Source organism: Amblyomma maculatum, chromosome 1 (genome assembly GCF_055883805.1).
Source record: "Amblyomma maculatum isolate TAMU_Amacu chromosome 1, ASM5588380v1, whole genome shotgun sequence".
Lineage (NCBI taxonomy): Eukaryota > Metazoa > Arthropoda > Arachnida > Ixodida > Ixodidae > Amblyomma > Amblyomma maculatum.
In genome coordinates, this window is record NC_139344.1 from 55,672,994 (window position 1) to 55,699,090 (window position 26,097).

At 45.1% G+C, this 26,097-nt stretch overlaps 1 protein-coding gene across 2 annotated transcripts in view; it reads left to right on the forward strand.

The window, feature by feature from the left end:
• Window positions 1–26,097, forward strand: part of LOC146202407 (inhibitor of nuclear factor kappa-B kinase subunit alpha-like) — a 101,317-nt gene that overhangs the window by 23,202 nt on the left and 52,018 nt on the right. For both annotated transcript variants that reach the window (XR_014703698.1, XM_084588157.1), the window contains exons 4-7: window positions 4,434–4,523; window positions 8,380–8,504; window positions 16,736–16,843; window positions 18,985–19,105. Coding sequence is in view for 1 of the 2 variants with exons in the window: in XM_084588157.1 (XP_084444283.1) it covers window positions 4,434–4,523; window positions 8,380–8,504; window positions 16,736–16,843; window positions 18,985–19,105 (444 nt within the window). In the remaining variant the exon portion in view is untranslated. The remainder of the gene's footprint in view (window positions 1–4,433; window positions 4,524–8,379; window positions 8,505–16,735; window positions 16,844–18,984; window positions 19,106–26,097) is intronic.

A 26,097-nucleotide genomic window follows, 5' to 3' on the forward strand; every position in this document is an offset into this window, starting at 1 on the left:
TGCAAGATGACGATGAGATGGTGCGATGAGTACATCCTCGTCAGTGATGCGTTCAGAAACAACGCTGTGAAGATTTTTTCACTGTGGAGGCAATACAGTATCAGCTGCGGCAATGAGGGAATGATGTCGTTTACAAAAGTCAGATGAAAAATCACCGTTTGTCATATGGATGACACGGTCGCCACGGTTGACAAAACATCCCATCCAAAAATCATCAGATCAACACAGCAATCAACACAGCAATCTGCACATGGTGGCGGACGCCATCTATAACAACTCGAACTGTACAATTTGCTGAAGGGCGCAGAGGGGCGTCATTTGCTCCACGAAGTTCAGGCCCATCATATGGTGTCGTCACTTTCCGCGAGCGGTGGCACAAATTAGAGTGAATAACAAATTACGGGCCCTGTGTCAATCAAAGCTTCGACCGGTAATCCTTTAGGTACAACGAAAATCATATTGTACGGGCAATGAGGAGGACTTTTGGTAAGTTCGCAAACTGCAGTTTCGCCTCCGGAAACTGCGTAACTTAGTTTTCTGAATGACTGACAGGGAGAGTTGTTGCTGGTCGAAGTGGAGAAACAGAGCGATGGTATGGGGAAGGTGACCGGCGTTGGGATGCATGGGCCCACTTGATTCAGACGAGGATACCGGCGGTGGAGAGGATCGGCGAGGTGGGCTGGGAATAGGCCGACGCTGATAATATGAAGGTATGCCACTTTCGAAGGTGGCGTAACCACGGCGCTTGTTCTGAAGGCGACGACAGAAGCAGGATATATGTCCTCGAATTCCAGAATAGTACCACACTAGTAGGGAGGGGCGCCAATGTGCGTAATATGGTGGCATAGGTTGAGCCGTCGCCATGGCATTCATGTGGTTGTAGGGCAGTGCTTGTCGGGATGGGGGAACAAAAGGAGGATTGGAGGCAGTGACGTGAGCGTAAGTCGGCGCTGGGCAAGGTGCAGGAGGGTCAGGTGCGACAGGGTGGTTGATAGTTGCCAAGTCCTCTTTAATGGAGGCCGGCGTCATTAGAAGGCTTAGAAGAATGATCTGCTGGCGAAAGGGCTGAGGGCTTGGAGCTCCTCACGGATGATCGTTCAAATCATGTTTCGTAGATCGAGGTCAGCAGAGATCTGGCAGTAGCGAACCCGGGCTGTAATTGGGAGGACTGCAGCTGATCGAGGCGCTGGCAGGTCGTAATAATGGAATCAACACATGAAGGATTCTGGGCAACTGGGGTGTTAAAAGCCACAGAATTGATTCCTTTCAAGACGTGGTGTACGCGTTCAGGTTCCGGCATTGTGGGGCTCATACGCCGGCAGAGTGCAAGCACGGCCTTTATGTAAGACGCATATGACTCATCGGGACCTTGAAGGCGGGAAGCGAGCTTGTTCTTGGCGATCTCAATCCGAAGAGCCGGGTCGGCGAAGTACTGTTGGAACTGCTGTTTGAAGGTGGGCCAGTTACTGGTGTGGGGCTCGCGGTTGATGAACCAGTTCCTGGCGACCTCAATGAGGTAGAAAGAAACGTTGAGGAATTTTAAAGCATCATCCCACCGGTTGTAGGCACTGCAGCATTCATAGGTGTCGAGCCAGTCATTCACGCCTTCATTGTGACGACCAGTGAACAGTGGCAGGTCGTGTTGTCATGTGGGCACAGTTGGAGGCGGTGGTGCAGCCAAGGTAGAGGGTCCGGCTGGATTGGGACTGGTCCCGGTTGATGTGACGATGGTGGCAGTTGCCAAATGGCGACCGGAACATAGCTCCAGCGAGAGGCAGGGCACAAGGCAACAAGGGGATCAAGTTTCACTTCCACCACTTGTGAAAGAAGGCCAGGTCGAGACGGCAAGGTATGCCGTATCTAGCATTTAATCCGATGGCGAACCCAGGCGCGTGCTGAAGCCGCGGGACGCTGACGATGGTATGTACAAATGAAAGAAGATCCATGGAAGGCTCGCAGCATTTTTGTTCCATTCTTGCATTTACAGTCAAACGCACTGATAACAATACCGCTTAGAATAATATATTGCTTATAACAATGGACTACCGTTGCACCATGAGTTTCCCATGTTTTGTATGGTAAATAAACTGCTTTTACCAATGCTACCATGGTACACTATTGGTTATACAGTAAACTCTCATTAATTCGGCCCCAGGGGATCAGAAAGAAATGTTTGAAGTAACCAGAAGTTCAGATTATCAAATGGGCCTGCAAAAGCTACTCAAAACCATTTATGTTGCAGTAATTTTATTAATCTGATGAACACCTGCATGGAGATTGTTGGCATTTGAGATTAGATCCAAGTGAAAACGTTTTTTGCCTGTTAGGTGAAGTGGTTTGTTTGCTCCTACTATCGGGAATGTTGAAGAATTATCCCAAAATCATAAAGCCCTGCGCTATCTTTTTCACAGTGCGGCGCAGTTGCAGTTGCTCTTCTCAAAACGGCCTTGTTGCGTTTTGAGGATACTTGACCGCACTATCTATGCAGGGAGTCATTATGACGAAGCGTGGTGTGCTGCGAAGTTGCATGTGACCAGCGCGCAGTTTGAGTGTACTGGAAGCAGCATGTGAGTGCAAGCATGGGTTATGTGTATTGGGTTTAGAATGATGTGACGCCATCTCGGAATGAAAATAAAAGAACAGTGATGCGCCAACAGGTGTCTGAAAGTCTGCAAATGGCCAATGATCGTGTCCGGTCGCAGCTTCGGGGTGGCATGAAGTTAAGGAAAGCGCAACCGAAACTATGCAACTGGAGCTTCATTTCGGAAATAGTGAACTTCTGATTGTCGTTGTGCCTGCCATAGTGCGCACAAAATGTGCAGGCACCACAGTTCTATGCAGTTCAGGCACTGGGAGGGCTATTTTGGTGATCACTGGCTGCACGGGTTGTACTTCGACTCAATGCTCCATCTAAATTAACCAGTGCGGGCCCATCCTTGTCCCAATTAACAAGCGGCCTACGCCATAAACTTACATGGGCATTTTCTGTGATCGCGCTCATAGTTCAAATTAAATGAATTTTTGCATTAGTGATGGTCGAATTAACAAGATTTGGGCTCACTGTGCGAAAGCGCGCATGACGAGCTGGCAGAGCAGATCGACAGATCTACCGTGTGTTGTGAAAGTGAGAAGCCCACGTGACCATGCATACAAATGTTCACGCTGGGGACGCTTACAAGGTGTACCAGTGGAGGAAGGGAGAAAAGGCTGAGGCTTTCTAAAATCTCCTTTAGGAAGTCTTATTGAAGTTTCTGGGGCTGTGTCTTATAGAAAATGTTCTGGGGTGCTGGTGACGACGCATCGCTGCATTGGCCCTGTGCGTCATACGTAACCCCATCAGTCACTGAGATGCATGAACCTTGTGAGCACGGTTTTCTTTTCCGCTGTCGTTGTTCCCTCGGTCCTGCAAGGTCTTTGGATTTCATGGTTAAGAATTGCTTTGCGAAAGTGGGCTTCATTTGGAATACCAGTGATGCGAAGATTTGCGAAGCTCCCATTGATGTAATGATGTCTGTGGTGTGCCAAGACTTAAAGAATTGTTGCATGCTGTTGATAAATTTGCGAAAAAAATTAAGATTTCTCCACCAAGGCTATCCTCTAAGCTGTCACCTGGGCTGATAGCGATAATGAACAGGAGCCTCATGCAAACAATGTCTTGAAATGATAAAGCCCCTCCCGGACTTTATTTTGCTAAATTTCCGGCAGTTGGCTTTTGTGCACCCTGCAGGGAGAGGCGAACTAAATATGTCGTGAACCAGTCAGAGCTGACTGATACAGGTTTTTTTCCTGCAGAAAAGTCAATGTTGTGTGCTACTTTCCTGCCATTAGATGCTCTGAAGTTTACCTTTTTTTTTTTTTTTCTGGCATAGCCCGGTAATAACAATTATTGGTTATGACTTCCTTGGCACTTCACTATTGTTGCAACAAGTGAGTTTGACCGTATTTGTGTTCATGGTTGCATTGTTCACATATAGATATGTTTTGGACGCTGTCTGAATGATTTTATTTTAATAATTCAATGTGTTTCAATAAAAAAAAAAAGAAACGAGCTTTAAAAATAAGGATGGAGTCACAGGGGGTGCGCACACAGTCTCATGGCGTGTGCTTCTATTTATTTCTGGCTGGCTCCTTTGTCAAACGTGCATCAGCTAGCTTAGCTTTAACTCTTTCACTTGTTTTTTATTGCAAGAGCAATACTGCGCCAAGTTTCGAGCCGTCGTGTGGTCCGGCGGAGGCCACGCTTGACATTGAACAGCTGAGGAGCAGAAGAAGATGACGACGAGCTCTCGCATCATACTCTTAAAGGATGAGCTTAAGTATCCCCAATAATGTAGCACCTTACACTGATTGGGCGTGATAGGGGGAATATTGTAGCAGGCAAAAGAAGCTTCCGCTGTTGCTGTTAGACCGCAACTAATTTTTTGTTCTCCCAGACTGTCTACAAGATCATTGACCTTGGCTATGCAAAGGAGTTCGACCAGAGCAGTCTGTGCAACTCATTTGTTGGAACCCTGCAGTATCTGGTGAGCGCTACTTTGGCATCCTAGTGTAATCGTTGGTCCAATATATTTCGGAAACCACAAGTGTGCTGTATAATTATCTATTTGGGCTATTCAGTTGTACTGCTGATTTCCTCGTTGATAAAGGAATACACCACTGTATATTTGGTCAGTAGTAGATTCAATTGGCTATGTAGAACAGCATCTGAGGCACCAAATCAGGGATTTCTGGAAATTGGAATCAGTGTGGTTCATTTTGAATTGATTTTTTTAAATTTTGGCTGATATTGAAGTGATGTGGATAAATAACCTATATGTCTACAGCTGCAAATTTTGCCTGAAATGAAGAACATAATGTGAATAATGCAGAGAAAAATATTCAGTAGCTACACCTCGTTGCATCGTGCCAAATTGTACAGCTCCAAATTTATCTTCTTTCATTGCGTCGCTTCTGGGGCAATGTTTGCGATTTTTTCCTAAAGAAACTGTGACAAGAAAAAGCATTTTTTGAAGCTTTTCTAGAAGTAAAAGTTGATTATGTTTAATGAGCAAAAAATCATGTAACCCTGCGGTGGTGGTGCATTGGTTAGGGTGCTTGACTACTATGCCCAGAGATACGGGATCGAATCTCGGCTGCGGTGGTCTCTTTTCAATGGAAGCAAAACGCTGGGTGCCGATGTGCTGTGTGATTTCAGTGCACGTTAAAGAAACCTTGGTGGTCCAAATTTCCTGAGCCCTCCACTACGGCGTCACTCATAGCCTGAGTCACTTTGGGATGTTGAAACTTCACGAAACCAAAGCAAACCAAAACATTTGTACCACACAATTTCGGTGTGCACGCAGCTGGGCTCCAAAGTGGCAACTTTTTGAAATAGCAGAATCGTCATTTTTCACCTCTTGTGTTATACGATTTTTCTCTTGTGTGGAAAAACTACTGCACATCTTGCAAACTAAGGTTCATTCCCTTATGTCGATGCATTTCCCTATTGCATTTAAAAATTTAATTGAAAACAAAAAAATGGTCATAAGACTTTGATAAGTTTTTATCTGAACACATTTGGAAAAACAAAATCCCTTATACTTGTTTTCTGTGACTACTTCCTTCACGTTTATGTGCATATTGGTAAATATGCCATATGGGATCCCTAACTTTGGGATTAGGAAAATAAACAAAAACAGAGAGAGAGAGAGAGAGAGAGGTGCTGCATTTATTGACCACTGGATGCTCTCACCTGTGAACGCACAAGTCCAGGTGGCACAGCACATCACATGTTGGAGCTGCAGCGGTGCCACAAACAACTGATCGCCAGAGAGCTGCTGCTGCTGCTGCTATTTTCCCAGATTGGTGACTACTTATGCATAAAATGATGGCTGAGTTAAATGCTGCCAAGCAATTCCATGGCCCTATGATTGGGAGGCATGACTCGACATAGGGTGGTTGGTTGGTTTGGTTTATGGGGTTCAACTTCCCAAAGCGACCCAGGCTATGAGAGACGCTGTAGTGGAGGGCTCCGGAAATTTCGCAAAACACACGGGCGCCTTGCAGCTGCTGTGGCCGAGATATGATCCCTCATTCTTGGGCACAGCAGTCGAGCGTCCTAACCACTGCACCACCGCAGCGGGGCAAAAAAAAAAAAAAATATATTATGACTGACCAATTGCAAAAGGTTTCTTCTTTACAATGATGCCTTATTATGTGTCCTGGATGCAGTGATAGCACATGGCAATACATTCTTACCTTTGTATTGGCCTTATCTAACAATTTCTTACAAAAGAAAAAGGGGTGTGCAAAAAGTTTGCAATGTAACAAAGGCAGCAGCTGCCTCTGTGAAGGCTCGTTGGTGTCATTTTTCATTCCTTTTGTGCGTTCATGTCTGGGTTTGCACCTTGCACAGGCTGGAATTTGCATATTGGCTGATCATGAAATTTCGTGAGTGCAATTTTTCATAAAGAGGTTGGCCTATTCTTGAGTAAATGCAGTATCTTGGGTATCCCCGCTGTAGGTAGACAGTCAAACCCGGGTATATCAAATCATCACTTATATTGAACGGCCTGAATATCCCATTGGAAATCCTATGCAAAAGTATGGCAGTGTTGTTTGTGTTTGTAGAACTCCCGCTGACGGAGCATCCGGCATATTGAACTGCACTCTGTGCTTGTGCAAGGAGCGCTTCTGATTATACTCCCACGATAACTTTGCGGTCATGGAGTCAGGTTGGCTGGGCTTCCTTGGGCACCACGTGATAGCACTGACGCTGCTAAACCGCTTGATGAGGTGAACGTCAACCCCGCTTGAAAGTGGCCTTCAGTTTGGTGCGCTTGTTTTGAGCACAATACTGCTGTTATCTGGGGGAGCAAGCGTTCGGGGCACTGTTTGTCACGCAGGGAAGCCAGCATAGGGTAACAAAGGCTTGCGATGGCTTTCGCGTGGTCTACTTCACTGCCGAAGGCGACACAAAAGTCCACTCTGCCTGATCTTAATTGAGTTGTTTTTGCATTTATAATGTACCAGTAAGGGGATTGGGCCTCTTGTGATCAGTGATGGCTTTTCCCAAGGCACCGTCCACTGCTGCTTTGATGCGAGCTCCAACTCCAACGACACATTTGGTGTGCAGTGCGAGAGGTGATCTCTGAAGCTTCAATCTGCCCATGTGAGGGTGCACCTAGAGCAGCCCACATTTCAATGCCTTGTGCTCGGTGCTGCTCGGTGCACATGCATTACATGGGTCAGTGCACTCGCAGCGAGCAGTGGGCTGCCACTATGCCAGCACGAAGCGCATCCCTAGCATGTGGACATTGTATTCACGCTTTTGGGTTACAGAGGAGCTTCTCTGTTGACATGTTTTATATATATAATTATCAGTATATCAAATATTTTGCGATCCCTTTCAAGTTTGGTATGTCCGGGATTGGCTGTATAACTCTATAGGTACTGTAGCAGGGATCATGGTGTCTTTACTAGCAGCATATCTCCTAGGTGATACTAGTAGTAGCTTAGTTCAAGCATCTTTGCTGGTATTTTTGCCTTTCCTGCTAGATGCACTAGGTTTTCCTTCGGCCACTGTGGTCTGTGGCAGAAAAAAAAAAAATGCTATGTTAATATGTGTGCAAAGGAACTAGAGAGATTTGAGAAAAAGCTTGGCTTTTGTAGAGTGAAGATTAATATTGTAGTACTGAATAGACTAGTCCTTTGTACACTTTTTTTGAACTTGTATTTCAAGAGCCTGTGAATGTGACCTTTAATTGCAGAACAGATTTGTCCTTGCAAGCCTCGTCCCCAACTGGTGCACTGAGCAAATGGCTATATCTGTCAAAAACTTGTGGGCTAACGGAATGCTGAGAAAAGACATCTGATTCCCTGAAGCATTAAAAGCACTAAATGTCGTTCTTAAAAAAAAAAGAAAAAGACATCTAATTCATAGATGCAGCAACACACCTTTTAGTGTAATGGTTCACTTATTTTTTTTTTTCATATGTTCTTAGATTCATTATTTTCCACTAGCGCAACTCGAGACTAGCAATGAAATTTGTGGCCAGTTATGTTCATAAGGCCTGAATGTTTTATAGACATGAGTGATATTTCTGGATTGCCTCGGAAAAAATGGGCTGGAGTCGGCTGTAGCCTGAGTGGGAAATGAAGGCGCCACCTTAAAGACAGTCAGCGGGACTTGATTTGGCAGCACTTCACTGCATTTTTAGAGAGCATGGTATTGCAGCGATTCCTCTTGAGTACACTGATGTTTACTTTTAGCAGAGTGGCATTACTGCAGTTTGCCTACATCAAAAGGCAGGCGCTTTCTCATTGCCTAGAAACATGAGCCTAACTCACAGTGAAACTTTCTCAAAGCCTGTGCTGACAAACTTTGTTCTATTTTGCCAGGCACCCGAGCTCTTTGAGAAGAAGCCGTACACTAGGGCTGTGGATCTCTGGAGCCTGGGAATTCTCGCCTATGAGGTCATCACGGGACAACGCCCATTTTCTCCTACTTCCTCACCTGCACATTGGTAGGTGCAGAGGTTGCTTTTTCAAATTTGGGAGTGTGAGGGAGAACGAGCGTGTGTGCACATGTGTGTATGCTTGTACGTTGCATTTCATACTGTTACAATGTTAACGGTAGTTTCAGTGATTTTGAACCAGAATTTATAAGTGTAGGCTTTTTAAAATATTGAGAAGGCTCTTGCAGCTTTGTGATAACAGAGTTGGTGGCACCAGAAATCAGATGAATTATGCTAACTAGTAGACTGTTTACCTAATTTTAAATACAATTAAAACCCGATTTAACAAAGTTGAGAGGCGCCACAAACCTTTTCATTAAATCAGGAACATTAAGTGAGGCATTTCTCGGCCACCTAATTCGATGCATTAGATTATATTATGTAACATCATTCAGTAACCTAATGTGGTATCATATTGGCAAAGCATAAATGTGCTGAAAATGAAATTGCAGGCTGCAGAAACAGTCTATGCCACTAGCACATATGACAACCAACAACAAAAATTTTTACCTCGAAAAAAAGAGCCCCACGGGACTGCAAATTTATCTCCCAGTAAAGGAGTCTGCGATCTTTGCTCGCATACGCTTTGTAAGCAACTACAGTCAAACCCACTCATAACAATATTGAAGTGCCATTGTTATAACCAGTTTAGGCCAAAACAACGAAGAAAACATTATAAACTACACATTTAATGAGAACGAGATAGCTTGCACTTCTTATTTCGTAGTGGGATGAAACCTGTAATCCGTAAGCATTGTCTGTTTCACGGCAACCTGGACAACATCTTTCTGCAGGGTATCCAACTGCTGAACATCGTGCAGTGGAAGGTTCTTAGCAAAAACAAAGTCCCGCAGGGAGTCTATCATTCTCAAAGCCTCTTTGTGAAATGCAACCTGCACAGGTTCCGGTTCGTTGTCTCTACTTTGACCGTTCTCCGCACCAGTGACTGCTGCGACGATAGCCTCGTCTGTCAGCTCTTCATCTGTAGCGACTGTATCGTCGGCATATAAAAATTCCTCAAGTCCCAATGCGTCACCATCATCATCGCAGGAGTTATTTCCCTGGCCCACTTTGCATGCTTCCTATCTTTTAATGACATCCCTACCATTTTCTATTCCATAGTTCTGCCCCATAAGTGAGTACTGGTAAGAGACAACTATTATATGCTGGATTCTAGTAAGGTACTAGTCATCTGTTAGTACTTTCAAATACGCTCCATCCCAATCTGATTCTCCTAGTTACTTCCCTTTCATGGTCCAGATTTGTGGCTACTACCTGTTCTAAGTACACATATTCCATTACCACTTCCAGTGCTTTGCTACCTATTGTAAACTGCTGTTCCTTTCCAAGGCTGCTTAACATTACTTTAATCTTCTGCATATTAAAATTTAGAGCTGCCTTTCTGCTTTGCATGTCTAGCTCATTAATCATCCCTTGCGCTTCATGTCCAGAGTTATTTTACGAGACAATCTCATTAGCGGATCACAGATTACCAAGATATTCTTCATCAACTCTTATCCCGAACTGCTCCCATTCCAGATCTTTGAATACTTCCTCTAAGCATGCGGGGAATAGTACTGGGGAGACAGTGTCTCATTGCCTAATAACTTTCTTTATGGGAATTTTATTACTTTCTTTATGCAGAACTATGGTTGCTGTGCAGCCACTATAGATATCTTACATTACTTTCACATATGGCTCGTCTACACTCTGATTTCGTAATACCTGCAAGACTACTGAGGTTTTGACTTAGTTGTCAAATGCTTTTTCATAATCAATGAATGTTATTTATGGGGGCTGATTATATCCAATTATTTTTCTATCACTTGGTTGATAGTTTGGATATTCCTGATCCTTTGGTTGATGAAGTTTAAAGTTGCCGTATTTTATTAACGATTATCTTAGCAAATACCTTGTACGTAATTGCTAGTAAGCTGATCGGTCTGTAATTTTTTTATTCCTTAGTGCCCTCTTTCTTATGGATTAAGGTAACGCTATCGTTTTTTCAAGATTCCGGCACCATCGCTCTCCTGAAGCATTGTGTATACAGGCTGGCCAGTTTTTCTAACACGATATCCCCACCATTCTTAAACAAACCTGCAGTTACCTAATCCTCTCCAGCTGCTTTCTCTGTTTTTCTAGCTTCTAAAGCTTCTTTAACCTCGTTCTTCATTACTGGCATCTCATTATCATCCTGATTACTTTGGCTAGGTATAGATCAGTATAGAACTCCTCAGCTACTTTGGCTATCTTATACATATTAGTAATGACATTGCCCGCCTTGTCCCTTAGCACACATATCTGATTTTAGAGCATTCGCTCTAATACTCATTTGTACCAAGGCCGTGTTTCTGCAAATTGTAAACAAACAGCGGTCACCACGGCAACAGTGTGAATCCATCGCATAGCAGCAGCATGTACCCTGTGAATGAAAGGTGCAGTATTTGTCACATGTCTGGGTGGACACTTGAGCCGTGCTATAAGGGAAGGGAGGATACTGTGCCTTTCCTTTCCTCTAGACCAATTTGCAATTTTACAAATAAACATAAAAACTGTGGCAGTTTCATGTATAAGGCTGTGTCGTAATCATTAAAGCGTGAAAGAAATCAATGCAATAAGCATGGAAACTAACATTGTGTCTTATATCAACAGAGCTATCGCACGACATTCGGTTCAGCAGAGTTGAACCCCCCTAGTTTTTTGCCTATGCCTAGCTTCCACTCAGACACTTTCAGGTACTTTCAGGTTACCACCGTTCTTTAGAGCATGCTTAATTCTCTCCACATTGTGCTTCCTTTTGTTGAACACTTTACATCTGTTGATTAGCTACGATAGCTCTGCTAGTTCTAGCCTGTCGGTTGTGTTAGAGGGTTTCATGCTTTGGCGTTTCTTAATCAGATCTTTGGTGTGCTTGGATTGTTTACTGGTGTCCTGTCTAACTATCCTACTGCCTACTTCAACTCTGCACTCAGTTATGATAAATCTGCAATTATTGCACGGGATTTTTTTTTTTTTTTTTTTTGAGGGAAGGGAATAATACCACCTGGCTTACTAGCTTGTAGAGAAAGAAGGAGCTTACGCAGTTGGGTTCTGCGAGCATGGACCACAGGGGCTCAGCTGAGCTGTCTCTATTTTGGATATTTGTGACAATACTAAGGTCATCCTCCTTGGTGAAAACTGAATATTTGTTCTGCAGAGCGATCCTGAATTATTCCATCATCCCTCTCACCGCTAATTTGTTGATAGATTTCTTTCTTACTAGTCTATTCCGTTCAGTCTTCAAATGTAGCCTCATACGAGACCCTACTATCCTGTGGTCACTGCATTGCACCTTTCCAATTATCTCTATATAGGAGTGTGTGAATATTCAAGATTTCGAATTCGAATCGAATATGTTGGTTATTTGATTTGTATTTGATTTGTATTTGATTTGTATTTAATTTGAGAAACTGATATTGGAAATTTTCTGAATATTCAAAAACTACTCAATACAGTAAAAGCTCGTTAATTCAAATTCCACGGGGCCGCCAGGCCAGTTCGAATTAACCAAAATTCGAACTAATGAAAGTGAGCAAAAATGAAGGCGTTTGATGCCCGGAGGGCACGAAAAACATTTATTTAGCAAAAAAGTCTGTTATCATCTTCTGCTTCTTCTCTCTGAGGGCTACCGTACTCACTCGGTCTTCTAGCATGCGAATGCAACGCAGGGAGTCTTCTTCCCCCTCTTCAAAGCTGAAGAAAAGGTGCGCGACATTCAGCGCTCCCATAACTTCTGCCGCGGATGGACGCACGGGCTCTTGCTCCTCGTCGTCGTCCTCGTCTTCTGCCTCTTCTGGGACAGACTGCTCCCCAACAATTTCAGCGACAATGTCCTCATCACTTAGGGCACCGCACACTGCTGCATCGCTGTCTACTCCAACGTAATCATCAAAACTGACGTCCTGCAGCACAGCGCGCACAGCCGCAGGCAGAGGCTCCGGACTCCCATCGTCGCCACTTTCTTTCATACTTCCGGCAGCAAAGCCACAGTGGTGGAAGCAGTTTGCAATTGTGGACGGCGTGACCTGCTCCCATGCACGCACCAACATGTGCATTGCTGTGAGCAATGTGATGGTGCTGGTCTTCTGGTTTCCAGTGCACAAAGTCATGCGCTCGATCATGTGGCGCCTATAGAAACATTTGATGTTTCTGATCACCCCCTGATCCATCGGCTGCAAGGCCGCAGTCGTGTTGGCGGGCAAAAAGACGAGCCTTGTGGCTTTCAGCTCGGCGTCGACTTTGTGTGCCGAGCAGTTATCCACAATGAGGAGAACTTGACGCTTCCCTAGCTCCATCCTCCGATCGAATTTCAAGAGCCATTTTTTAAACAATTCGCCCGTCATCCACGCCTTGCTGTTGGCGGAGTATTCCGTCGGCAGCGTCCTAATGTTCTTGAAACATCTAGGCTTATGTGCCTTGCCGACAACAAAAAGAGGGACCTTCTCCGTCCCGGTCATATTAGCGGTGACCAGAACAGTAATCCGCTCTTTGCTTCGCTTGCCGCCAGCGCAGCTGTCCCCTTTAAATGTTACTGTTCTGTCGGGCTGGAGCTTATAAAACAAAGCCGTCTCATCAGCATTGAATATATCATGTGCCGAGTAGCTTTCTAAGTACTGCTGCAGAGCACCGCTTCGCCACGTGGCACAAGTTTCTGCATCCACTTCTTTGGCTTCTCCAGACAACACCCGGAAGACAAGATTATGTCTGTCTCTAAAGCGGTGAAACCATCCTTCGGAGGCGACAAAATCTTCCACATTCAAGCGCAGGGCGAAATCGGCCGCCTTCGCCATGATAATTGGGCCGCTCAGTGGAATGTCAGCGCTTCTCATTTCTTTCACCCACGTGATCACAGCGGTCTCAATTTCCGGATACTTGGCTAACTGAAGCCTTTTTCTGTTGCTGGCGAAATCTTCGGCTTCATAGGCATCCTCGATGGCCTTCCTATTTCGGACGTACGTCGACAACGTGCTTGGTGGAATCCCGTGCTTTTTCGCGATTTCCACTTTGCTGGCCTTCCGTTCATCCACCTCGCGTAAAATAGCCACTTTCTCCTTCACCGTCTTGGCACAGTATTTCCCACGCGAACACATCTCGCGGACACAAGCTCACAACAAGCGGCGTGCAAAACGAGGGCTCACGAAATGCAACACGAAACCGTGGTCGATAACACTAAAACGTCGTTCCTCGAAGGAGTCGCGGCAGGAAAGACTGTTTAGTACTTGTTCCAGCACCCTAGCGGCGCCCCGATGGTTGTGCCATCTATCGTTCTGCCGTGAAAGCTTCCAACGATGATTTTTAACAGCGCCGCTTGGCGGCGCGCAGTTCGAATTATGGGTGGCGGCGCCAATTTTTGAGTGAATTAACGAGCTGTTACGCGCATAGACTTCTATGCACTGCGGACCGGACCACGATGACTATTTCGAATTATCCAAAATTTCGAATTAACGAGTTGTGAATTAACGAGCTTTCACTGTACACCGAAATTCTTGAATTCACTGCAGTTTCACCGCACTTTGCGCTTCACCACAATGCTTAACCGTGTCGACTGAGCAGTGCGACGGGGCCCTTTTGTAGAGCGGGTCCTTCCCGACAGCGTGTGCACTTGGCGAAACTGGGGGAAAATGTCATTCTCACTTCGGTTTCATCTCAAATGCAGACAGCCATTGTGCAGCTGTTCATGAGATAAAATTGTTGTAGTTACTATGATCATAAAACGGTTTTTGGCAGTTTTTTCAGGCCCATTTGATAATTCAAGCTTTGGGCTAATTCGAACATTTTTTCGCATCCCTTAAAAATTGAATTAAGGAGAGTTCACTGTATTCAGCAGCAGTATGACAGCTCCACTTAGTTTCATTCGGGTCCTTCCTGTACAAAAAATTTGTTGGAGGCGCTTGAGCTCTCTTAAGTACGGTAAGGCGAAAGCCTTTCCTCAGACTCTTTGCATTCGTTTGCTTATTTTCCCCCCCTCTTTTGTCTTTTTTACTCTTCTCACTTTTTTTCTTCTTTTTTTTTTAATTATGTTTTGCTCCCTTTTCTCTTTTACTACTTTTTTCCTCTTTTACTCTTGACACTGTTTTCGATGTTGTAACTCAAAGACGAGGCCTGACATTAAAGCTTTACAACATTTTTGCAGTTTTTTTTTTTCACAATTTTGACATCCATGGCTGTTTTGAAGTCTGCACGCTATATCGACTTCCTTGGCTATTTTGATGTAGAATTGACTTTTTTGGCTCTAATAACTAATTATATCACATCAACAAAATTTTTCACGCAGACACGCTTTTTCACCCTCTACCTCATACAACCATTCTTTTACTCGTCAATCAATTCATTTCTTGGCAATGACAGTGACACCCTTCATGGATGCACAAAATCCTGTCCACATTCATGAGCCTATAAAGGCTTTTGCCTTAAAAAATGGTATACAGAGTTTCGCACAAAATCCATTGTACTGTAGAACTGTTGACCCATTTAGTGTAGAACGCAAGGAAAGGTACAAAGTTTTTATCCACACATAGCGTAATTTTTAAGACCGGGAATTTATTCAATATTCGGTTTGATATTCAAAGGAATGTTTTTTTCCCTATTTGATTCGTATTCAAAAATTTCAGTATTTGCACACCCCTACCTTTACATTCTATGCAGTGCCTGGGTTAGAACGCAATAAGAGGTCGGTTCCATTTTAAATCCCTCCATTGGGGCTTTCCCATATCCACTTCAGGTTTTTCTATTCGCTAAAGAAGGTATTCATGATTTGTGGGTTATTGCGTTCTGCGAACTCAACTAATAACTCCCCCTGCTATTCCTAGAGCCAGTGCCATAGTGTTGCACACAAATCTGCTTATGGTGTAGAATGGTAAGCGCTCTGTGTGCGTGCAAACTTAAAAAGCAGAGAGAAGGCTTCGAAGGGGAAGCTCTAGATGCCACACTTTATGCATGACCGAACAACAAACAAAACAGCACAATACACATACACCAAAAAAAGCACTGCAGTCCTACCATACTAATGGTTCTCACACATGATCCACAAAGTCATACTTATACCGTCCTATCACCAAATGCGTGTGATTCTCACGTTATCTCGGACGCTGCGTATGGACAAAAACCCAGGTGTTACCTCGTCTCAGGAGATGCCGCTGTTCCACAAGAGGAGCGTTGAGGGGAGTCGATGCTGCCACGTCGCTTTAGCTGGATTTTGGCGTTGGAGCGTCCTCGTAGCAACAGCCGCTGGCCGAGTGTGGGTTCCAGAGGCATTGACACAAGGCCCGCGTTCCAAAGACGGGGTCAGCGTCGTGATTTACGAGACTTGGGCATCAGCCGGTGGGGACCACCCTGGTCGGTAGGCCTCACGAACCAGCACTTCCTTCACCAGCTGACAGCCATGCACCAACGTGTGCACCTAGAGCATTTCTCCCTTGTCCAAGTCACCACCACTTCTTTTATATGTCCACTTCATTTTCTTCTTCTTCTTCCGTCTCATTTTCGGCTTCATCATCGTCTTCTCCATCTCCCAACAATACCACTGCACTCTCTTTTCTTCCCTCTTCTCTTTCTCTCAAGTGCCACGTGCCAATTAACGTGCCTTTCCTTAGGTCCAGTATTTTACTCATCCCTCTTTTCATTTTCTCTCGTGACACATGGTCACCCACTGCCTTGTCTTCAGCCTTCTTTTCGCCTACCTTGGCATTGAAGTTGCCCATCAGTATAGCATACTGTATATTTACTTTTGTCATTGTTGGTTCTACATCTCCATGGAAGCATTTCACTGCCTGGTCATCATCACTACATGTAGGCACATAGGCCTGTACAACCTTCAGTTTATACCACTTATTAAGCTTAATTACGATGCCTGCCAAACCTTTCGTTATTGCTATAGAACTCATCTATGCTACCAGCTATAGGCTTACTAACAAGGAACCCTACACCTAGTTCTTGTCTGTCCGCTAAACCTCAGTGATACGGTATATGGCCATGTTACATATCTTTTCTTTTTTAAATGTCTGCCAACACTGGTATTGCAATGCTGCAGGAGCCATTTAGATAACCTAAAAGACATATTTTTAGAAATTCTGGTTCACCTTTGCTGAAACAGTCTATATACATTTGGGCAGATAGTTTTACTATTGCTGTTTCTGTATAGTTACTATTACAGCGTGTTTGAATGACTGGTTTATACATGCTGACCAGTGTTAATTCTCCAGGATTCCTCTGGTGCACAACAAGAAGAGTGGTGATATACGGGGAGACATAGAACTCACTGGAGAGAGAGTCTACTGGAAGACTTTGCCTGTGGAAACTTGCCTAACCGGGTGAGTGAGTGTCACTTGAGTGTTCAAAATACTGCGAAAGCATATATAATGCAACGCAATTAATTCTTACTTTATTAATATTATATTTCTAGAATTGAACTTGCAGATTTGTTAATAAAATTATTATTCTTATTCTAGTCCTCTGTAGTGATGTCAGGAGCTTGTTCTAACAGTGCAGTGAGCTGATTGAAGTTATGGCTGGTGGTTTAAAGTAAGTGGCTTGCACTCCCTCTGGTGTTACGACGTTAAATGGCACCATGAGCTTTGGGGTCCTCTATACAGTCAACGACTGATTTTTCGGACGCCCGAATTTTCGGACATGCCCGATATTTCGGACATCTTCGCGGCACCGCCACGAGCCCCATAAAATCAATGTATAAAAACATCTGTAATTTCGGACGCTCGAACACCCCGCCGTCCAATTTTTCGGACTTTTTGACGCCTCGGAAGGTCCTCGAAGGTCCTTTGGCACCTCGCGCAGCGCTCTTGCGAAGGAAATCGACTTGCAGCCGAAGCATATCACAACTTTGAGCCAAACTAGCCGAATCTAGCGGTCACACACCGATTTGGTTTGGCCACACTGGCTATGTTCACCAGCGCCAATTTTCGGAGGCGCCGCGGCGGCCAGCGGCGGCGGCGTCGTTTCGTTGCGCATTTTGACTAGCGTGGTGTGTTGTTCCGCTGTTGTGTGAAGTTATAGTGCCTAGAATAGTATATTCTAGGCACTATAGTGAAGTGTGCTCTGCGACGCTAGGCCTAGGTGCTTCGACGTTCGTCAAGAAACTCCACTGTTCTGAACTTGAGGATTTCGCTTGCCTGCGATGGCCTCCACTCCGTCTTCGTCGTTCTCGCCGATGGCATCGAAGCGCAGAAAGCAGTACCGTCGGTTAACGATGGAGAAGAAAGCCGCGATTATCAAGCAAGTAATGAGCGGCCGATCGACACGATTCAAGACACGAGGCAAGACACGATTCGCAACTGTTTTCGCCACGCGGGCTTCGTACTCGCCACAGAGGCAGTGGACTGTCCTGAAAGCACCGACGCGATTGACGTGTGCCCGCCCATGGACGACGTGATCAACGACCTCCGCTCTGCTGGTGTTTCCATACCCACGGAAATAACTTTTGAGCAGTTTGTTGACGCGGACAACGAGCTCGACTTCTGCGCAGAACTAACTGAGGAAGAAATAGTCCGTCAGGTTGTGGAGGATTCAGAGGACTCCGATGTTGAAAATGAGGAGCCAACGCCCGCGCTGCCTACGAGCGCCGAGTTCACGCGAGCGTTGTTGACGCTTTCATCCGTCTACAGTGCTGATATGACCCTTGCTCAGATCGAGGAGAATATGATCGCATGCAAGCGGAACGCCGTCCAAACGACGATCAGCCAGTTCTTCAAGCCACTGCAGCAATAACACCGGCTGCCCTGACGACACATTCATAATAAACCGGCAGTCTGCTGCATACAGAGCTTTTGAGTGCCTCTTTTCTTAGCCACTTCTCAGATGCTGTGGCAGTGTTTCGGAAGCGTGGTGCTTCGCCCTTGACCCTCTAGATACGAGAAAAAAAAGAAAAAAAGTGCCTTTTTTGCATACATTCATTTTTTCGGACTGCCTGAATTTTCGGACGTTTTTGAATTCCCTAGAGGGTCCGAAAAATCGGTCGTTGACTGTATAGGGTTCCCAAAGTAGATGGGACCTGTATTTTAGGCTTTCTGATTTTGTTATCAAAATAACTGGAGCAAACATCGTTTGCTTGCATGGTAATTGTTAGTTGCCACATTTGATGAATTTTTTAATGTTGTTTGTTAGTGTAAGTTGTGCATATTGAAACATGAGCAAAATCTCCATCTGTGCTGTGTAGTGCTTATGGGGTGCTGAATACAAGCCTTTCTGCTTCTCTTGAGCAGTGGCTGTTTGCATTTGACAGCTGCTGCTGTGGACCCATTCAGTGTAGAACACAAGGAGTGGTAGAATGTTTTTGTATACACTTATTAACCTATTTTTCAACGCCATGAGCAGTATTTCAGTTTCTCTGGTGCTAAGATTAAGTCATAGAAAAGCATTAGTTCTTGAAAGCATTACTTTTCTGTTGAAATATTGTTGCCTTCATATTATTCTTGCATTTGGTTTCTTCCTGGCACAGTACTTTCAAAAAGGATCTTGAGGAATGGCTTCAAGTTTTACTGGAGTCAAAACCAGAAAAAAGGAGTCGCCTCGGTGATTTAACAGTATTTGAAATGCTTGAAAGGCTCCTTGCACGACCGGTATGTTTCCTCTCTATTTTTAATTTTATTATGATATATTGTATACACAGTCGAACCCAGATATATTGAACTCGAAGGGGATCGCTAAATAGTTCGATAATTCGATATACAGAAATCGGCTTGTGACGGCACTTACGATGTGAAAAAATGATACCGTATTTGTCGCGTAGTCAACCCACTCGCATAATGAACCCACCCTCCACTTTTGCACCCGAGAATTTTTTGAAAAAAAAAAAAAAAGCATTAAGGCCAGTTCGCTCACATGCAAGTGATTGAGCGATCTCAGCGACAAGTGGCAGCGACAGAGCAAAAAATTTCCAACTTGTTGGAACTGCGTCCCTCTCGCCACTCAAGCCATCCCGGCAGCTCTCAAAGCAAGGTTTCTGTGTCGGCTGCGGCAGAAATCACGAGTGTTTTTGCTTGCATGTCCATGACGCGCGCCATTCCCTTTCGGTCGTCTCATCCACAGCTCATTTCTTGGCAGGGTGCCAAGATGCTGCACAGCGATAACGTCATGACGCGTTTATCTTTTCCTAGCTCCTGCGGTGGCGAGGAGCGAACTTGGCAGAGTGCCCGTGATGGCTCGATTGCACAAGCCTGGTTCGATTTATCACGTCGTGCTTGGGGTGGGCATAGTCCACTGCCACAAAACCATTAGCTGCAAAAACTGTTTGAAGTGAAAAATGCTAAAAGCCGGTGTCGTGATCACAGCTGACCGCGTGCTTTTGTTGATTCATATATGCAAGGATCAACGACTCCCGAAAAAAAAAAAAACAACACACAACTGCCGCTTCTTAACGTCCGCAGCCACCATATCTTACGTTACACCGCGCGTACAGCACAACTATAAAAATGGATGACTCTCGCAAAAAAAGAAAAGAAGAAGAAGAAGATATCTGCCGCTTCCACAGGCGCCATAGCCACGTCAGCCGCCGCGCGCAGAGGGTTCACAACCCACGCTGGAGAAAGTGTCCGACGTTCTGTCTGAAAACGGGCTGAGCTGGCTTGGCGCATGCGTAGCACGTGCTATTGCGAACGAAGGCCGGGAGCGAGGAAGGAGAGAGATAGCTCGGCAAAAGAATGGGCACACCCTTGCGCTTCGCTCTATCGCATTTTTCCCCTCTCGTTCCCAACAGTTTTCTCTGGTTCATTCGTGCACACGGCTTGCAAATGTCACGTGCTGGCTCGCGGGAAACGATAACCGCAGATGCGCCTTTGGGGAATGGGCATGGCGCTGCCCTAGACCAGCTGTCGCCGAATTGTGCCCTCTCATTCCTTCCGCTCGTGGCTTGAAAACATCACGCGGCAAACGGCTGAGGGTGATGCGATCGTCTTTGGGGAAGGCACACTTTTGAGTGCGTGGTGCAGAGTTCGATATATCGAACGACTGGTGAAATTGAGTTCGATATATGACCCGGCTTTCCTATATTTTTACATGGGATTTTCAAGGGGATATTCCGTGAGTTTGATATAACCAAAATTCGATATATCCGGGTTCGACTGTATACCGGGTGTCCCAGCTAACTTGAACCAGTGGTTAAAAAATAAAAGATTTGAGTTAGACCACGAAACCAGTTGCGTACAACTGCCAGCCACCTTGTGCACCACAGGCTATTTTTTTTTCCCAATTACTTGTTTAGCTAATTATGTTACTTTTTCTAACTTACTAAATATTCACCTTAGACCAAAATTGTGAATTGGAAAGTTGGAGAGCACCTTCAGAAACCCCCATTCCATTAATTGCGATAAAGTCTCACGTGTATCTTTTTTTTTTCCAGGCTCAAAGAAAGCCCGTGAAATACAAATAATACCACGTGACTAGCACATTTGAGCACCACAATTGTGCTCTCAGTTGTGGTTTGAGGGAACGAAATCAGCTGCGGCCGTAATTCGACGGTCTCGTTGTAACGGCAGCCTGACATTTAGGCGATGGTTGGAGTGAGCTCACCGCGCTCGCTGCTATTTGCACCATCACCTGCTCCAGCTGGCTGATGCGGGCGAAGAAACCACTTCAGGCATATCGGCCTGCCGCTATAATGGGGTGGAAGAGACAGGGCCGCCGCTGATATCGTTCACTCAAACCATGATTGAGAGTACCGCAATCGTGTTGCGTTAATGCGCTTGTCACGTGATTTTATTTGTATTTTGCGAGCTTTCTTTTCAGCCGACAAAAAAAGATACATGTGACGCTTTCATTATCGCAGTTGTTGAAATGGGGGTTTCTGAATGTTCTCTCCAACTTTCCAATTCACATTATTCTAAAGTCGATATTTAGCAAATCAGAAAAATTAACTAATTAGCTGATTAAGTAATTGCAAAACAAAAAAATACCTGTGGCACGCAAGGCAGCTGGCAGTTGTATGCAATTGGTTTCCCTGGCCTCCCTCTAATATTGTATTTTGTAACCCTTGGTTCAAGTTAGCAAATATCCGGAGCCCTCCTCTACGACTACACTCCTCATAGTCTGAGTTGCACTGAGACGTTTAAAGCCTGTAAACTAGCCAAGCCTACTTGAAAATGGCACTGGTTTAGATTTTTTTTTTTTTTCGCAGTCTCATTTTTTTTTTTTTGTGGTGTCCCACAATGCCTGTTTTAGTTTTTTTTTATTGTCAGTTTTGCTCTGTGTCTTGTTCTGAACATATCTTGGAAAGTGCACAGCAGGGTAGCTATTATCTCTGTTATATCATTCCACTTGCAGCATAGCTATGACTCCTAAGAACAACCACCTATTCGGTGTTTGAGTCGCGTCGTCTCTGCTGCTGTTGCCGCTGTAACCAAGCGAAAGAGAATCGCGAGACAAAGGGAATTTCTCAGAAAAGAGAAAGAAGAGTCATGAGCTCTGCTCCGCTTGGTTGTGGCTCTTTCTCTTCTGAGAAATTCTCTTTGGCTTGAGAAAAATGAAGAGTGCTTTGTAACTGCACATACATACATGCAAGCATCTCTCAATTCTTTACCTCAATAATAGCAAAAAAGCTAAAATAGCTGCGCTTCAATTTTATATCTTAATTGTCCTTGGAATTTTCTTAAGCCTCGTATCTACAAAGTGGTTCGCTTCGCTTTGCACTGTCACAACTGTGGCATCTGCGTTTTGAAATTTCCTTCGCAATGGTGCTTTACCCCGTGCTGGCATTTTTGTAGGTTACGTTCAGTGCGCGCAAAACTGCAACAGTGTGCCTGTCAAAGCAGGGCTGTAGAGTTCACCGCTGTTGGGCAGCGTTTCCCAGTTTCTGGCTTGTTGCACCCATGCCAATTCTACACATACGGACAGCAGTGAATCTTGTTGCAGCTGCCACATCAGCCACTGCACAAGTAGCATTGTATGAAATGCATTTGTGCAGTTTGGATCCAAGGCAGCTTTTTGTTATCCTCATTTTTCTTGTTGCCTGCAGCTTAAAAGCTAGATTCCTAGGTCATAATTTCTAGGTTCCAATAGACGTGGCAGTGCAAAAACAGCGCAGTAATGCAGTTCAGTTCAGTCGTTCAGTCGTGTCCGACTCTTCGTGACCCTATGGACCATGTCACGCCACGCTTTCCGGTCTCTCACTATCTTCCTAACATCACATAACTTCATCTGCAGTGCCTCGAGGATGCCATCTAACCATCGCGTTCGCTGCCTACCCCTTCTCCGGCGACCCTCAACCTTTCCCAACATCAAATCTTTCTCCAGCGACTCCTCTCTTCTCATCAGATGACCAAAGTAGCTGAGCTTTAACTTTAGAATTTGACCCTCCAATGAGCAGTCAGGGTTTATGGTCGACAATATCGACTGATTTGATCTTCTGGCAGTCCAAGGAACTCTCAAGAGTCTTCGCCAGCACCACAATTCAAACGCGTCAATTCGTCGGCGGTCAGCCTTTTTCACAGTCCAACTCTCGCATCCATACATCACAACTGGAAAGACCATAGCACGAGTTATACGGATCTTGGTTGGCAGACTAATGTCTCTGCTCTTTACTAGGTGGTCAAGGCTAACCATTGCTCTCTTTCCCAGAAGCAGGCGTCTCCTAATTTCATGGCTGCAGTCTCCTTCTGAGGTAATCTTGGAGCCCAAGAAGAGAAAATCTGTCACAGCTTCCACTTCTTGTCCATTGATGCTCCAGGACTTGATAGGGCAAGACGCCATGATCTTTGTCTTTTTAATGTTCAGTTTAAGCCCAAACTTCTCACTCTCTTCTTGTACGCGCATCAGAAGTCTCTTGAGTTCCACTTCACTTTCTGCCATTAAAGTGGTATCATCTGCATATCTAAGGTTGTTGATACGTTTTCCAGCAATCTTCACTCCAGCTGAAGACTCGTCCAGACCGGCCTTCCTCATGATGCACTCTGCATATAGGTTAAATAGGCAGGGCGACAGTATGCAGCCTTGCCTCACTCCTTTCTCAATCGGAAACCAATCAGTAAGACCATGCCCAGTTCTGACTGTGGCCTCTTGTCCTTCATACAGGTTCCTGAGGAGACAGATGAGGTGAATTGGAACTCCCATCTCTTGGAGAGCTTGCCACAATCTGCTGTGATCTACGCAGTCAAACGCTTTCACATAATCAATAAAGCAGAAGTAGATGGGTTTCTGGAACTCTCTTGCTTTTTCCATGATCCAGCGAAGGTTGGAAATTTGGTCTCTAGTTCCTCTGCCCTTGTGAAACCCAGCTTGCACGTCCGGAAGCTCCCGATCCACATAGTGCTGCAGCCTACCTTGGAGAATTTTCAACATCACCTTGCTAGCATGCGAAATAAGCGCAATCGTGCGGTAGTTGGAACAATCTTTGGCACTGCCTTCTGCACATGCGTGTATAAACTTGGCCAATTAATCTTCTACTGCATAATCGGCAAAGAGCAGCTTTGTTTTGATGCTCAAGACATCCATTGGCTTCACCCTGCATACATAAGAAATGAGAAATTGTGGGGGACACTTAAGCTCTGCCTTTAAGGGTATGATGCGAAAGCGTAGTCTACCAGCCCGCATATAAAGCCCTGCTTTAACCAAGTCTTATGAATGCGCCTGTGTGGCCTAGGGGTAACGTGAAAGCAAAGATCCTGGCAGCCTGATTCTGATAGCACCCTCCTATTTGAAAGGAAAGGCCAGAGTTTGGCAGCTCCTGCCAAACGAATGTCGGGCAACCTTATGTCCAGTCAGTGCTCGGCCATATCAGGTGCCAGCTGCCACCTGTCATAGTCGGGTACAGGTCAAGAAAAAAGTGGCATCCAGCTATCAGAGGACCCCTCTCCAACCAATAGCTGCCGAGCTATACCATGACATCACGGCAAACGCCTTGCACCTACAAGTAGCGCTTGAAACGAGGTTTCTTCGAGTGAGTCCGTGCTGGCAAATAGTTCCTAAATGCTTGGCGAGTTCCAGCAAAAATACTTATCTTTACTCAATTCGATCGATAGTCATTTGTTCATCAGAATACAACAGGTAAAACGGTGAATTCTGGTGGTGAATTTCTGCACTGTCGAGTTTCCACGAAACCACTTTGTTGTTCTTTGCTGCTTCACTGCATCAGCGGTGTCACCTTGTAGGGCTTCACGGCATCCGCCATCCCTAATGGAGCCCTACGAGGTGATACCACTGGCAACACCGCTGGACGGACGTGACAACTGGAGGCGGCCATTTTAGTAAAAGTCCGCGAGACCGTGAGCGCAGAGGAACACGTTTTTCTGTGTTTTTTTTTCTTTTCTCGTGCATGCTGCGACGTCAGACACTTGGAGCGATGACACTGGCTGGAGGGGGGTCCTTTGAGGGCTGTTTGCCGTTTTCTCTTGACCTGTATCCGACTATAGCACCATGCTTGTAATTTCTCACTCGCAACGGCAACGCCAGTGGATGGCTGCCAATGCCAGATTTTTGGTCAACGCCCCGGGGCCTTTAATACTATAACTGTTAAAACAGTCCCAGCTATGTGAAGCTGACAAAGAGATGCTATTGCATGTGTAGTATTGGGGTTCATACTATGTTTTTGCTTGGTTTATGGGATTTAACATCCTAAAGTGACTCAGGCTATGGGCGACTCTGTAGTAAAGTGCTTTGACAATTTTGAGCACCCCTGGTTTTTTAGCATGCACTGACATCACGCAGTACATTGGTGCTGTGCTCCTCACCTCCATCAAAAAGCGGCAGCTATGGTCAAGATTAGCAGCCACTGCGGCAGGGTACGCTCTGTTTTCAGTCCAACGTTGTAAGCTCATCCATTTTCAAGTTGTTTGAAAATTAATGAAGTAAAGGAGAGTTAATTGCTTTGCATTTTAAATTTGATGCATTGGTTTCGTGTGGAAAGAATAGAAGTCGGGTTTAACCTCTGTTTCTGTGACACAAGGATGAAAGAAATAAGTAATGCACTGGTAAAGGTAGCATACAGGGTGTGTCTATAGGGACCGGGCACCCGTTGTATGGTGCCAGCGTCGCCTCTGCGAACTTTGCCGCCCGCGGCAGAACGTTCGTCAGCGGAGTGCTGAGGCAGCGAGCGGCACAGCTGGTTCTGTTCGGAAAGGCGTACTCGAGCACGTCTCTATTTGTGGTTCTACGGTGTGGCCTTGAGTGCTTAAGTAATCGCCAGGAGTTTGCTTTTTTTTTTTTTTTTTTCGACCAGGAAATCTAGAAAAAGGGAAGAGTCATCCTTGGCAGGGAGTGCCTTTTTCAAAACCGTCCGGCGCAAAGTATTTATTTCAGTTATACTAAAAAATGCCGCGCGCGCGCAATTTCACCATGTGCTAGGAATGCCTTTGTAGGCCGCTTATGAGGACGACTTCGGCGACGATACCTGTGCTTGCACTGCGTGTTAATCTTATTTTCGTTCTTGTCAAAACCCATCAGAAGATCAGATACTGCTGAGCCGTGAAAGGATGGCGCCATACTAGCAATAGTTGTAATGGTCTGCAGTTTATGTAAAAAAAAATGTATCTGCCTCTTTTGGCAATATTCTTAAACAATTCCGAAGAGGATAATAATCGATGATATTCCAGCTTCAACAATGCAAAGAGAGCTGGAAAAAGAG